Source organism: Pan troglodytes, chromosome 5, assembly GCF_028858775.2.
Source record: "Pan troglodytes isolate AG18354 chromosome 5, NHGRI_mPanTro3-v2.0_pri, whole genome shotgun sequence".
In the NCBI taxonomy this organism is placed as follows: domain Eukaryota; kingdom Metazoa; phylum Chordata; class Mammalia; order Primates; family Hominidae; genus Pan; species Pan troglodytes.
This window is the reverse complement of record NC_072403.2, coordinates 50895688-50911697: the sequence shown is the minus strand read 5'-3', so window position 1 is coordinate 50911697 and position 16010 is coordinate 50895688. Positions and strand designations below refer to the sequence as shown.

Here is a 16010-nt window from a genome sequence, read left to right as displayed (position 1 = left end):
TCATATGGAACCAAAAAAGAACCCGCATCGCCAAGTCAATCCTAAGCCAAAAGAACAAAGCCGGAGGCATCATGCTACCTGACTTCAAACTATACTACAAGGCTACAGTAACCAAAACAGCATGGTACTGGTACCAAAACAGAGATATAGATCAATGGAACAGAACAGAGCCCTCAGAAATAATGCTGCATATCTACAACTATCTGATCTTTGACAAACCTGAGAAAAACAAGCAATGGGGAAAGGATTCCCTATTTAATAAATGGTGCTGGGAAAACTGGCTAGCCACATGTAGAAAGCTGAAACTGGATCCCTTCCTTACTCCTTATACAAAAATTAATTCAAGATGGATTAAAGACTTACATGTTAGACCTAAAACCATAAAAACCCTAGAAGAAAACCTAGGCAATACCATTCAGGACATAGGCATGGGCCAGGACTTCATGTCTAAAACACCAAAAGCAATGGCAACCAAAGCCAAAATTGACAAAGGGGATCTAATTAAACTAAAGAGCTTCTGCACAGCAAAAGAAACTACCATCAGAGTGAACAGGCAACCTACAAAATGGGAGAAAATTTTCACAACCTACTCATCTGACAAAGGGCTAATATCCAGAATCTACAATGAACTCAAACAAATTTACAAGAAAAAAACAAACAACCCCATCAAAAAGTGGGCGAAGGATATGAACAGACATTTCTCAAAAGCAGACATTTATGCAGCCGAAAGACACATGAAAAAATGCTCATCATCACTGGCCATCAGAGAAATGCAAATCAAAACCACAATGAGATACCATCTCACACCAGTTAGAATGGCAATCATTAAAAAGTCAGGAAACAACAGGTGCTGGAGAGGATGTGGAGAAATAGGAACACTTTTACACTGTTGGTGGGACCGTAAACTAGTTCAACCATTGTGGAAGTCAGTGTGGCAATTCCTCAGGGATCTAGAACTAGAAATACCATTTGACCCAGCCATCCCATTACTGGGTATATACCCAAAGGAGTGTAAATCATGCTGTTATAATGACACATGAAAAGGTATGTTTATTGCGGCACTATTCACAACAGCAAAGACTTGGAACCAACCCAAATGTCCAACAATGATAGACGGGATTAAGAAAATGTGGCACATATACACGATGGAATACTATGCAGCCATAAAAAATGATGAATTCATGTCCTTTGTAGGGACATGGATGAAATTGGAAATCATCATTCTCAGTAAACTATCGCAAGGACAAAAAACCAAACACCGCATGTTCTCACTCATAGATGGGAGTTCAACAATGAGAACACATGGACGCAGTAAGGGGAACATCACACTCTGGGGACTGTTGTGGGGTGGGGGGAGGGGGGAGGGTTAGCATGAGATATACCTAATGCTAAATGATGAGTTAATGGGTGCAGCACACCAGCATGGCACATGTATACATATGTAACTAACCTGCACATTGTGCACATGTACCCTGAAACTTAAAGTATAATAATAATTAAAAAAAAAAAACAGAATGGCAGCATTAAGACCTAACTATCATTCATCAGCTTTGAATTTCATAGAACTACATTTTTCGGGTTACCGATTGTTTTCCATAAATATAACACAGAAACCAAATCTAATAGCAAAAAGATAAGATTCTCAGAAAATTTTTTTAAAAAGTAAAAAGGAATTTATTGACTTTTAAAGCAGCTATTACAAACTCACTGTCTAGGTATTTATAAGTTAATTTTTTAAAATAAAATTTCATCTTGAGTGTATACCAAATTCTGTAGCATTAAGTACAGTCAGCTTGGTATGAAGACTGATAATACAATCTTCAAAAAAAATTAGAAGTTTATTTATTTATTTTGAGATGGAATCTTGCTCTATCACCAGGCTAGAATGCTGTGGAACCATCTCAACTCACTTCAACCTCCGCCTCCCGGGTTCAAGAGATTCTCCTGCCTCAGCTTCCCAAGTAGCTGGGGCTACAGGCATGTGCCACTACGCCCAGCTAATTTTTCTATTTTTAGTAGAGACAGGGTTTCACCATGTTGGCCAGGATGGTCTGTATCTCCTGACCTCGTGATTTACCTGCCTCAGCCTCCCAAAGTGTTGGGATTCAGGTGTGAGCCACCACATGCAACCTAAAACTTTTTGTAAGATTAAAAAAAGCAGGCCAGGCACGGTGGCTCACGCCTGTCATCCCAACACTTTGGGAGGCCGAGGCAGGCAAATCATGAGGTCAGGAGATTGAGACCATCCTGGCTAACACGCTGAAACCCCGTCTCTACTAAAAAAAATACAAAAAATTAGCCAGACGTGGTGGCAGGCACCTGTAGTCCCAGCTACTTGGGAGGGTGAGGCAGGAGAATGGAGTGAATCTGGGAGGCGGAGCTTGCAGTGAGCCGAGATCATGCCACTGCACTCCAGCCTGGGCAACAGAGCAAGACTCCGTCTCAAAAAAAAAAAAACACAAATGGGATTTAATTAAAGAGCTTCTGCACAGCAAAAGAAACTACCATCAGCGTGAACAGGCAACCTACAAAATGGGGGAAAATTTTTGCAACCTACTCATCTGACAAAAGGCTAATATCCAGAATCTACAATGAACTCAAACAAATTTACAAGAAAAAAACAAACAACCCCATCAAAAAGTGGGCGAAGGACATGAACAGACACTTCTCAAAAGAAGACATTTATGCAGCCAGAAAACACATGGAAAAATGCTCACCATCACTGGCCATCAGAGAAATGCAAATCAAAACCACAATGAGATACCATCTCACACCAGTTAGAATGGCAATCATTAAAAAGTCAGGAAACAACAGGTGCTGGAGAGGATGTGGAGAAATAGGAACACTTTTACACTGTTGGTGGGACTGTAAACTAGTTCAACCCTTGTGGAAGTCAGTGTGGCGATTCCTCAGGGATCTAGAACTGGAAATACCATTTGACCAAGCCATCCCATTACTGGGTATATACCCAAAGGACTATAAATCATGCTGCTATAAAGACACATGTACACGTATGTTTACTGCGGCACTATTCACAATAGCAAAGACTTGGAACAACCCAGATGTCCAACAATGATAGACTGGATTAAGAAAATGTGGCACATATACACCATGGAATACTATGCAGCCATAAAAAATGATGAGTCCATGTCCTTTGTAGGGACATGGATGAAATTGGAAATCATCATTCTCAGTAAACTATCGCAAGAACAAAAAACCAAACACCGCATATTCTCACTCATAGGTGGGAATTGAACAATGAGAACACATGGACGCAGTAAGGGGAACATCACACTCTGGGGACTGTTGTGGGGTGGGGGGAGGGGGGAGGGGTAGCTTTAGGAGATATACCTAATGCTAAATGACGAGTTAATGGGTGCAGCACACCAGCATGGCACATGTATACATAGGTAACTAACCTGCCCATTGTGCACATGTACCCTAAAACTTAAAGTATAATAAGAATAAAATAAAAAAATAAAGAAATAAAAAAAAAATTTAAAAAGCAATTATAGTCAGGTACCATATGATGAACTTTTTTTCAAAAATGTACTGCAAATACAGCAGTAGTCCCATAAGATTATAATGGAGCTGAACAATTCCAATTATCTAGTGATGTTGTAGGTATCATACTAACATTGTAGTGCAATGCATGACTCAACTTTGTGGTGATGCTGGTGTATACCTCTGCACTACTGATGGTATAAAAGCGTAGCACATAAAATTATGTATAGTACATAATACTTGATAAAGATAATAAATGACTGTTACTTGTTTATGTATTTATAATACTCCATCATTAGAGTGTACTATTTGCAAAAAACACTTAACTGTGAACCACCTGAGGTTGTTCCTTCATGAGATATACCAATAAAAAAGCAGTTATCAAGGGAGCTGACAGTTCCATGCATGCTATTGCCCTTGAAGACCTTCCAGTGGGACAGGATGTGGAGGTGGAAGACAGTGATATTTACAGTCCTGACCCTATGTAGGCATAGGCGTGTGTGTGTGTGTGTGTGTGTGTGTGTGCGCGCGTGCATCTTAGTTTTTAACAAAGAAGTTTAAAAAGCTATAAGAAATTTAAAAGTAGAAAAAAGTTTATAGAATAAGGATATAAAGGAAAAACCTTTTTGTACAATTGTGTAAGGTGTTTGTGTTTTAAGCTAAGTATTACTGTAAGAGTGAAGTTTTTTTAAAATTAAGTCTATAAAGTAAAATAGTTACAGTAAGTAAGCTAAGGCACATTTATTATTGAAGAAAGAAAAATTTTAAATATAGTGTAGCCTAAGTGTACAGCTTTTTTAAAAATAAAGTCTGCAATAGCATGCAGTAATGTCCTAGGCCCTCAAATTCACTTGCCACTCATTCATGGACTCAACCAGAGCAACTTCAGGTCCTACAAGCTTCATTCATGGTATATGCCCTCTACAAATGTATCATTTTTTGTCATTTACATGGTATTTTAACTAATTTTTCTATATTTAGAAATGTTTAGATACACAAATACTTACCATTTTCTTACCCTTGCGTACCGGTTTGTAGCCCATGAATAGTAGGCCGCACCATGTAGCCTAGGTGTGCATTAGACTGTTCCATCTAGGTTTGTGTAAGTGTATTCAGTGATGTTCACAAAACGATGAAGTCTCCTGAGGAGGCATTTCTTAGATCCCCTTCATTAAGCAATGTGTGACTATTGTGATTCTGGAACATCCGAATATTTGTAAATGAAAACTGCTTTTTAAAAGACTTGTATTTTAGCCTTTGTGTTTGATGACTACCTTTTTATGTCATAGCAGTATGCTAAGGATTACTTTACTTTCTCTGATATCATGAGGTACAAGTTTATTAAATTTGGTTATAGTAGTCTTTAATCAGTAAAGTTAATATATGTATAGGTTTTCTTATTTACTTATTTTATATTTTTAATAGAAAAAACTTAGAAGACTGCTAAAATACATGTTTATCCGAGACTACAAATCAAAGATTGTCAAAGGCATCGATGAGGATGATCTTCTCGAAGGTAACCAAAACAAAACACAAAACTAAAACATGAGCTTATGACACATGTGTGCTGGATAACACATTTATGCAATTCCAGTGTAACTGGAGAACTAGTTAATTTTGTTTACTGTCAACAAATCAAGTGGAATACCCTTGCAAAAGTATATATTTCTGATAAAACATATTATACTGTGTTACCTATTTAATATTACTACAGTTCTCATAGATTCTAATTCTTGAAAAATAGTTCTGCAGATGAATTGAAATGTTTCTTTTTATGGAGCACATAGTGAATGCAGACTTAGAGTAAAACAGACCTGAATTCCAATCAATACCAGTTCTCTGCTTTCTTTGTGTGACCTTGAGGGTCAGTTTCCTCATTTATGTGGAGGGAAATTATATTGTGTAACATGTGGAGTGCTTAGGAGAGTTTAGCATAATATATGAAAAGCACTTGATACATGCCTGCCACTGAATCAATGATAGCAGTTAACACCATGCTTCAGACACCATGAAGTTTGGGATGGTAAGAGTAATATTCAGTTTTGCTAAACCATCATATTAGTTTGATGTCCTCTCATTCATTTCAAATCTTCCCCCTTATCTTCATTTGTATGTTCTAATTTTGTGTGTCTTACAAAAAGCACACTAAAACTTAAAAAAAAACAGTTGATAGAAATTATAAAGTAAAATATTCAGGTAGAACACATCTAATCTTGACGTGGGACTTCTGAAATGGCTATGTAAGGAGTATGGCAGAGTCTCTCCCCAGTGAACACATTTAACTGGTAAATTTTTTTTGAAATAATCATTTAAAGTCTGTAGAAATTGTCCTAAGCACGTACAGCAAGCAGGGCAACACATATTCAAGATCAACTAAATCTTATTAAGAACAGTATTGAGAGTCTGTTGCATTTAAACCATGACCTGCTCACATGATCACTCTTCACCATTCTGCCACCTTAACTCAGTGTGACAGAAGCTCTACTCTGAGTGAGTGTAGCTTGCCTCTCCAGTTCTTATTCTAGGGCAACAATTTTACCCCAGAAGGGGCAAGAGGTAGGCATCTCTCATCTCCCTCAGCCCCATGTTGCAAAAGCTTTATTCTAGGCAGGCACAGCTGAGATGACTGGGGCTCCCTTTTCTCACTTAACCTCAGCTCATAGGATAAAAGCTCTACCTCAGACATGGTAGTCTGAGAATACTGGGCTCTGATTGCCACCAACCTAGCTCTCATAGGGAGCAAAGCTACATACCAGAATAGACAAGCCTAGAAGTCTAGGGGTTGCTTCCCTTTCCAGATCCCCATTCTCAGATCCAGGGAAGTCTTTCCAGGAGAAGTTAATTGCAGGTCCACCCTCAGCTTCAGTACAGTGGTACAGATGTTCGGCTCAGACCTTAGGAGCAGAAAGCTCTGCAGCTCTTCCACATCACTGCTTGGAACAGAGTGTGTGGAAATTCATACCTAAGTTCATTGTAAAAATAACAACAACAACAATGAAGATCCTGGTGATGAGTGATTAAGAGGGGACTGGTAGCTCCATGATACTGGTAGCAAAAAGCAAAACAGTGGGTCAGCTAGATGTTAAACAAAGAAAACAAGGGAAAGAGATAGTTAAAAAGAGCCCTCCTGCAGTCAGAGCAAAACTTAAAGGCTGGCAACGTTTCACAGGGGCCCAACATTATTTAGATCAATCAATCTCTGGAGCAATTTATGCCCAAGGGTATTATCAGAAACAGTGGAGCAAACAGCTGTCAATTAGTGGGGGCTAACAGCTGTATGTGATAACAGTAGAGGCAGAACAGCCAGAAACTTAATAGGGAGATCAGGGAAGGTAACAGCCAAACACCCCCTGACTAAAACTACAGTCATCTCTGGTTATGGAGGAGATTGTTTGCATACTCAAGGCTGCACCCTCTGAAGAACAACATCAGAGTCTGCATACTGCAAGGGAAGAGACTTCATTTAATAGTTCAGCCAAGTCATGAAATAAACAATGACAAGCCCCAGGGAGGGGAGGGAGTTATCTAGATTTGCTACACTGTATTATCTAAAGTGTCCCTTTTCAACAACAACAACAAAAATACTAGATATGCCAAGTAATAGGTAAGTATGAACAATAAAAAGGAGACAAAAAAAAAGCAGACAATAGAAACTGCTTTTTGGGGGCCCAGATGTAGGACTTAACAGACAAAAACATCAAAGCGGCTATTATGTATGTGTTCAAATAACTAAAGGAAATAAAATTTTTAAAAAAGGAAGATATGATAATAGTGTCTCACAAAGTAAAGAGTATCAATAGAGACAGAATTTATTTTAAAAAATAGAAATTACGGAGTTCAAGAATATAATTACTGAAATGAAAAAATTCAGAAGGGCTCAATAGTTGTTTTCAGCTGGCAGAAGAAAGAATCTGAACTTGAAGACATCATTAAAGAGTATACAATCTGAAGAAAAAAGTGAAAAAATAATAAAGAAAAATTAACAGCTTCAGAGAAATGTAGAGCACCATTAAGTGTGTAAAAATACGCATAATGAGAGTATCAGAGGATGAGAGAAAAAGTAGAAAAACAAATATTCAAGAAATAATGACTGAAAACCTCCCAAATTTGATGAAAACTACCAGTTTACTAATTCAAGCATATCAACAAGCTCCAATTAGGATAAACATAAAGAAATCTACACTAAGACACTTTTACCAAAAATGTGGGGGAAAAAAACAGACAAAAAATCATGAAAGTCACAAGAAAAAAGCATATACAGGGGGACCCTGACAATATTGATGGCTGACTTCTCATCAACATAGAGATCAGAAGGCAGTGGGATGATATATTCAAAGTGCTGAAAGAAAAAAACTTCTCCACTGAGAAACTTATATCCAGCAAAACTATCTTTCAAAAATAAATGCAAAATACATTCCCAGATAAACAAAAACCAGGAGAATTTCTTGCTGTCAGACCCATGTAAGAAAAGTTTTTAAGGCTGAAAGCAAGCTGCACCAAATAATTTGAATCCACACATTTATGAAGATAATTAAGTACATAAATATAAGAGAAAGTATAGTTGTCTAAAAGCAAGCTGCACCAAATAATTTGAATTCACACATTTATAAAGATAATTAAGTACATAAATATAAGAGATAGTATAATTGTATATTTCCTTTCCTTTTTAAAATTGATTTATAAAGCAGCTATATAAAACACTATGTATATAAAAATTGTTATGTTGGGTCTGTAATGTTTGGAAATATAATATATTTGACAGTAATGACACGAATGAGGTAAGTGGTAATAATGCTGTACTGGGGTAAGGAAATGGCACCTCAAGTTATAGAAAGAAATGAAAAGAACCAGAAGTGGCAAATAAAATGGTAATATAACAAACTATATAAATATACAGTTGGTCTACTATGAAGACACAGACCACTGAAACTGAATCAAGAAGGAATGGAAAATCTGAACAGGACAATAGCAAAAGGTTAAATTAGTAGCTTAAAAATTTCCACAAAGAAAAGCTCAGTCACAGATTATTTCACTGTTGAATTCCACCAAATGTTTAAAGAAGAATACCAATTATTTCCCAACTAATTCTATAAAGGTAATATAGATTGAGCCTGATATGAAAACCAGACAAAGATATCACAAGAAAAGAAAACCAGACTGCAATGTTTTTTAATACAGATGCAAAAATCCTCAACAGGATGCCATTAAACTGAATTCAGCAAGTGTAGAAAGGATTATAAACCATGACCAAATGGGATTTGTCATAGGGATATAAGGTTGTTTTAAACTTAGAAAACAATTCATGTAATGCATCAAATTAACAGAATAAAGGAGAAAAATCACATGATCACCTCAATAAATGTAGGAAAAGCATTTAACAAAATTCCAGAAGTTTTTAATGAGAGGGACATTCAACAAACTAGGAAGAGAAGGAAACCTCTTTAACTTGATAAAGATGATTGCATGGACTGAATGTTTTTGTCCCTCCTCACCCTCTGAATATATATGTTGAAGCCTAATTCCCAGTGTGGTAGTATTTGGAGATGAGAATTGTGGGAAGCATTAAAAATTAGATCATAAGGATGGAACCTTTATGATTAGGGCATTTCTGAGAAGAGACACAAGAAAGTTTGTTTCCTCTGTTTCTGCTGTCCACCATATGTGGATACAACAAGATCATGTCATCTGTAAGCCATGAAGCAGGCCTTCACCAGACGCTAAATCTACTGGCACCTTGATCTTAGACTTCCCAACCTCCAGAACTGTGAGAAATAAATGTTTGTTGTTTAAGCCTCCCAGTTTATGATGTATTTGTTGTAGCAGCCTGAGCTAAGACAGACATATATGGAAAACCCATACCTAACATCATACTTAATGGTAAAAGACTATATGCTTTCCCTTATAAGATCGGGAACAAGACAAAGATGTCCATTAATGGCACTTATATGCAATATTGTACTGAAGGTTTTAGCCAGATGTTTAGTCAGAAAGAGAAATGAAGGGCATCCAGATTAGAAAAAAAGAAGTACAACTACCTCTGTTTACAGATAACATAATTTTGTATATAGAAAATTCTAAGAAATTCAATAAAAACTATTACAACTAATAGACTGGTTCGATGTGTTTGCTGGATGTAAGAGAAATATGCAAAAATCAAGCATATTTTAATATATCAGCTATGCACAGCTCAAAAATGAAATTAAGAAAACAATACCATTTACAATAGCATCAAAAAGAATAAAATATTTTGGAATAAAATTACTAAAGACCTGCAAGATTTATGTACTGAAAATTACAAAATATTGTTGAAAGAAGGCCTAGATAGTAATGGAAAGACATCCTACATTCATGGATTGGAACATTCAATATTATTAAAGTGTTAATACTCTCCAACTTGGCCTACAGATTTCATCTGCTTTTTTGTAGAAATGAATACACTGATTCTACCAATCATGAATATGCTGATTCTACCAATCATATAGAAATGCCAGATTCTGATATGGAAATGACTCATCTAGGTCGTGAGGGAACTAGAATACCTAGAGCAATCTTAACAAAGAATAAAGTCAGAGGACTCATGCTTACTGACTTCAAAACTTACCATAAAGCTACAGTAATTACGATAGAGCAGTACTGGCATAAGTGTAGACATATTTGTCAATGAAATGGAATGGAATGAGAGTTCAGTAATAAGCATTTAGGGTCAGTTGATATTGACAAGGATTTCAAGAGAATTTGATAGGGAAAAAATAGCCATTTTGACAAATATTGCTGGAGCAACTGGATATCCACGTCCAAAAGAAAGAATTTGGGCACCTACAACAACACAGTACACAAAGTTAACCCAATATGGATCATAGACCTAAATACAAGGGCTCAAACTATAAAATTCTTAAAAAGAAATACAGTAATAAATGTTGATGACTTTGGAGGAGGCAAAGCATTCTGAATGTATGACACCAAAAGTACAAACAGCAAAAGAAAAAGGGAAAATTGGACTTGATCAATTATTTCAAAGTCAAAACAATGACTAATAAATTAACTGATCAATTTTAAAACTTTTATGTTTCAAAGAGCAACATCAAGAAAGTGAAAAGACAAACCACAGAATGGGAGAAAATTTTTCTTATATATCTGATAGGGTACTTTTGTATAGAATATATCAAGAATGCATGCAACTTAACAATAAAAACACAGTGGCCCAATTTAAAAATGGGCAAAGGGTCTGAATAGACATTTCTACAAAGAAGATTGACTAATGGACAGTAGACACTGAAAAAGATACTTAAAAATCATGCCTATAAATAATCCCAGCACTTTAGGAGGCTGAAGTGGGTGGATCACTTGAGGTCAGGAGTTCAAGACCAGCCTGGCCAACATGGTAAAACCCCATCTCTACTAAAAATACAAAAAATGAGCCGGGTGTAGTGGTGTGTGCCTGTAATCCCAGTTACCTGGGAGGTTGAGGCAATAGAATACCCTGAAACAGGAGGTAGAGGTTGCAGTGAGCCGTGATTGTGCCATTGCACTCCAGCCTGGGCAACAGAGGGAGATTCCATCTCAAAAAAAAAAAGTCATTAGCCATCAGAGAAATGCAAATCAAAACCACATTGATATAATACTCCACACCCACTAGGATGACTGTGATCAAAAAGATAAAAACAAGGCCGAGTATGGTGGCTCATACCTATAATCCCAGCATTTTGGGAGGCTGAGGCAGGAGGATCACTTGAAGCCAGGATATTGAAACCAGCCTGGGCAACAAAGCAAGACCCCATCTCTAGAAAAAAAAAAATTAATTAGCCAGTCTCAGTGGCATGTGCCTGTGGACCCAGCTACTCAGGAGGCTGAGGTGGGAAGATTACTTGAGCCCAGGAGTTAGAGGCTGCAGTATGCTGTGACTGCACCACTTCATTCCAGCCTGGCAACAGAGCGAGACCCTATCTCTTAAAAACAAACAAACACACAAAATGATAATAACAAGTGCTGTTGAGGACATGGAGAGCTAGAACCTTCTTACGTTGTTAGAGTATAAAATGGTGCAGACAATTCAGAAAGCATTTGGGAAGTTCCTCAAAAGGGTAAACATAGATTTACCAACTGAACCAGAAATTCCATTCCTAGCAAAAGAAGTGGAATAAGATAAATGAAAATATGTATTCACATAAAAATTTGTACATGAGTGTTAGCAGCAGCATTCATGATAATAAAAAAGGAAATAGCCCAAATGTCTATCAGTGGATGAATGGATAAATAAGTATGGAATATTCATATAAAGGAATATTATTTGGCTATAAAAAGGAATTAAATACTGATATATGCTAAAACATGGATGAACCTTGAAAATATTAAGCTAAATGAAAGAAACCAATCACAAAGACCAGATATTTTATTCTATTTATATGAAATGTCTAGAATAGGCAAATCTAAAGAGATGGAGTGTAGAGTAGTGGTTGCCTAGAGTTGGCGGAGGGGAAGATTGAGATAGGGAATCATTTAAAATCCCATTAAAATCCTCCACTCAAACCCTTACCATTGATTACATTACAACTGAATCCCAACAAGCAGCGAAAAAAAAAAGTGGGGGGGAATACTTAGGGTGAGGGGAGTAATGCACCAACATAGAGGAAGCTAAGACAGAACGTAATACCTGCCAGCAAAATAGTTGGGATTAGATGACAACTTAAATTTTAAAAAGTAAGGAGAACAATAGTGGGACTCAAATGTAGCACAAAAGAGATTTTCTAGAGTTAACACACAGTAATTCACAACTAAATAAATAACTCAATAATTTTTTGTTCAAAAAGTCACTCTTCAGACCTAATTAGGGAGAATAAAATGCAATAGTTATCTCAAAGCACATAGAAAAATGTAAAGATATGAAAATTATGAGGGAAAAAGGTAAGAGATATAGAGGATAAATTCGGAGGAGTTAAGATGCATATGATAGGCATTTCAGAAAGTAAAAGTAGGAGATGGAGGAGAGGCAATTATTAATAAATTATAGAGCTAAGAGAATCCAAGACTGCAGAGTAAAAAAAGTTGAGTAGATAAACACCTGGAATGTCTTAGTAAAATTCTTGATCTCTAAACATAATGAGAAAATCTTACAAAAGCTCAGCCTCCTCTACCTCCAAAAAAGGAATTATTAAATGAATCACATTATAATTGGACTTCTCATATATAACACCGGAAGCTAGAAGGCACTAGAATCATATTTATCGATTCATGAGAGGAAGGGACTGCAATCCAAGGACTTTATACCCAACCAAGATAAGATATCTGTCTATAGTGCTAAAGAAACATATTCAACAATATACAAATATCAAGTGCAGAAAGTAAATGCAAATGCAGAAAGTAAATCATCCATAGATCCCAGTGATAAACTTCAAAGTTAGAAAAAGGAAGAATAGGAAAGAAGTATGTTGAGTAGTTAATCTTGTTTGGACTCAGTATTTATCTCTAATGATACAATATGTGAGAACATGCAATATAAGTGCTAAATTTCTTAAAATACTGGTGAAATTCTGTTAATACTGTAAAAATAATACCCCTTTTCATCGGAAAGCCAAAAGTTTAGAGATGGAGAAGGGGTGAAGTAAAAATTTTTCAAAGATCTATTGATAGGAAGCTGAGATAGGGAAAATGAAAGTGTTCTGAAGGTCTCTTGATACTGGAAAGGGTGAAACGTTAGAAGAAAAAGTTACTTGATTGGGAAAATGTTACCTCTTGGTAGAAGTATAACTGATATCTTATTTTAAATAACAATGGAAACTGTTGTTTAAAATATGTTCAAGCAATGTGTCCAACCAGAGAAGAGCGAGGTAAACATTAAAGAAAATGGAAAAAGGGATGGTAAACATTAACAGAATAGAAAAGTATATTACAATTTCAAATTAACAATGAGAAGAAATGGAAGGACTATCAACATGGCCAAACCATTAAAAATGAAGAAAGGAAAAGGAAAAAACAAGAATATGAAATAAATACCAAATATAAAGCAAGAGAAAATAATAAAAATGAAATATATCGGTCATTGCACTAATTATGAAATGGATTAAATTCTTACATTGAGACATTATAAACAACCACAAAAATAAAACTTGAACATAAAAAAAGGTTATAAATAATGCGATGAACAAATAAATGGTAAATAAATGCATACACAAATGCAAAGAAAGCAGAAGTGGCAATATTAGCATCATGCAAGCTATAATTTAACATTAAAAGCCCAAACAGAACAAAGAGGAATATTTTATAGAAGGATAAAGGGGAATAATAATAATAATAATAAAACAGGATAAAGAAGAATAATTATAGAAGACACAATTTTTAACATAATAGACCCATAAGCACTAAATAGTAAATCAGCAAAATAGCAAGATATGCTTCGACCTGTATTTATCTGGAATAGAGGGTCTATGAATTTTTTCAATATATCTACAGAACATTTACAAAACTGAATTGTAAAATTGGCCACAAAGTGAACCTTTACAAATTTAAATAAGAATAGATATCTGATAGTATCCATTCCATCTGTGTGAGTGGAGAGAAGTCATCTCAAACAAAAGTTATAAAAGAAAAAATGAACTTATTTGACAATATAGAAATTAAATTTTTTTTTTTTTTTTTGAGACAGAGTTTTGCACTTGTTGCCCAGGCTGGAGTGCAATGGAGCAATCTCGGCTCACCACAACCTCTGTCTCCCGGGTTCAAGTGATTCTCCTGCCTCAGCCTCCCGAGTAGCTGTGATTATAGTAGAGACAGGGTCTCTCCATGTTGGTCAGGCTGGTCTCAAACTCCTGACCCCAGGTGATCCGCCCGCCTCAGCCTCCCAAAGTGCTGGGATTACAGGCGTGAGCCACCACGCCTGGCAAATTTTTAATTTTTTAGTGGCAAAAGATGCTTTAAAATTCATAGGCAAATGAAAGACTAGGATAAACATTTTTAACTCAGATAACAAAGGGGTAATATAAAAGAGCCCTTTGAATTGTTAAGAAAAAGGCAACCCAGTTGAAAATGGGCAAAGGATAAAACTAGACAATTAACAGAAAGGCTTATTCAGATAGCTAACAAACATATGGGAAAACATGTTTAGATTCATTAGGGAAATTAAATATTTTAATCACAATGATGTATCACTTTACATTTATTAGACTTCTCTCATGGAGAGACAAGGCATTCCTCATTAGTCTTGGAAACTTGAAGGGTTAATGCACTGGTAAACAATCTCTTTACTTCCATTAAAATGTTTGTACCTTTTAACTCAGTAGTTCCATCCTTGTGAATCTATGCCATAAACATTAAGCCAACCATACAGAATGCCATATGGATGGGATGTTTATTACAGCATTTCCCCTGGGTAGCAAAAACCTGAAACAAAGTTTATGCCCATCAGTAGGGGATTGGCTGGAAAGCTGTGGTACATACATACTGTAAAATATTACACAGCCGTTAAGAAGGAATCAGGGCTGTACCAGTTGACTTGGAGGGATTTTTCTTCCTAATTGACGAAGAAACATGAAGTGCAAGACAAGAAAGAAATAGAAGGAATATCATAAGAACCCTTTTCTAGAAAATATAAATGAATAAAACAGCTCTATAAATGAATGTATTTTTATGGATATATGAGCATGGAGAATACATATTGGGTGGTGTTAATATGAGTTACAAGATTTTGAGTTGGAATTTGGCTGATCATGTAAAAGGGAAGGAAATGGGAAAGAGTAATCAAGCCAAAATGATATGTGATATTTTAATATATTTTAATTTATAGATGTTTATAAAACTTTTTGATGTAAAAATTTAAAAGAAATGATAAAAATGAAGAAAAAGATCTATGGACCTAAGATAATAATATAGATTCTTATATGTATATAGTTGTTAATGTGCTTAGAGATATATATTTTTTAAATCTTCTGTAACCTTAAGTTGTCAAATTTAAAAAAATACATATTCAGGTATCTCACAATAATTGTGCTTTTTAAGATTTCCTTTGTATTATTCATTTTGCTATTATTTTGTTACATAAAAGTTTATGGCCGTTTAAAATTCCTTTTATTACTAGATACTATTTCACCCTGTCTCCTTTAGTGTTTTTGGTCTTGAGCTGTATTTTCTAATGTTAATGTTACCAGTTCTGCTTTCTTAGCTTGTATTTGCCTAGCATATCCTTACTCATCATTTTTTGTATTGTCATTTCATTTCAGAGGTGTTTGTTATAAATACTATATAACAGTATTCTTTTTCCAAATCTGAGCACACCACTCTCTCCTTTTTATAAGGGATTTAATTAGCCCTTTCACACTTACTTTGGTAATTGATCATTTGGTTCTATTCTTTCAGTCTAATTTGTGACATGAAAAATTATTTAATTCTGTATGACTTATACTTTTATTTGGAATGCAAGAATTTTTTAAAAGATTATTTTCAGAGAATCCCAATTCTGAATTTGGTATACTATATTTAATACATGTAATAATTAGTGCTGATGTAAACCTATTGAG

General features: G+C 35.5%; 1 protein-coding gene across 23 annotated transcripts in view; it reads left to right on the top strand.

Annotated features, from left to right (window-relative positions):
• The window catches only part of SUPT3H (SPT3 homolog, SAGA and STAGA complex component), a 557558-nt gene that overhangs the window by 353389 nt on the left and 188159 nt on the right, over positions 1–16010 (top strand). For all 23 annotated transcript variants that reach the window (XR_680802.5, XR_010158028.1, XR_002944240.3 and 20 more), the window contains one exon: positions 4930–5020. Coding sequence is in view for 19 of the 23 variants with exons in the window: in XM_054685865.2 (XP_054541840.1) it covers positions 4930–5020 (91 nt within the window). In the remaining 4 variants the exon portion in view is untranslated. The remainder of the gene's footprint in view (positions 1–4929; positions 5021–16010) is intronic.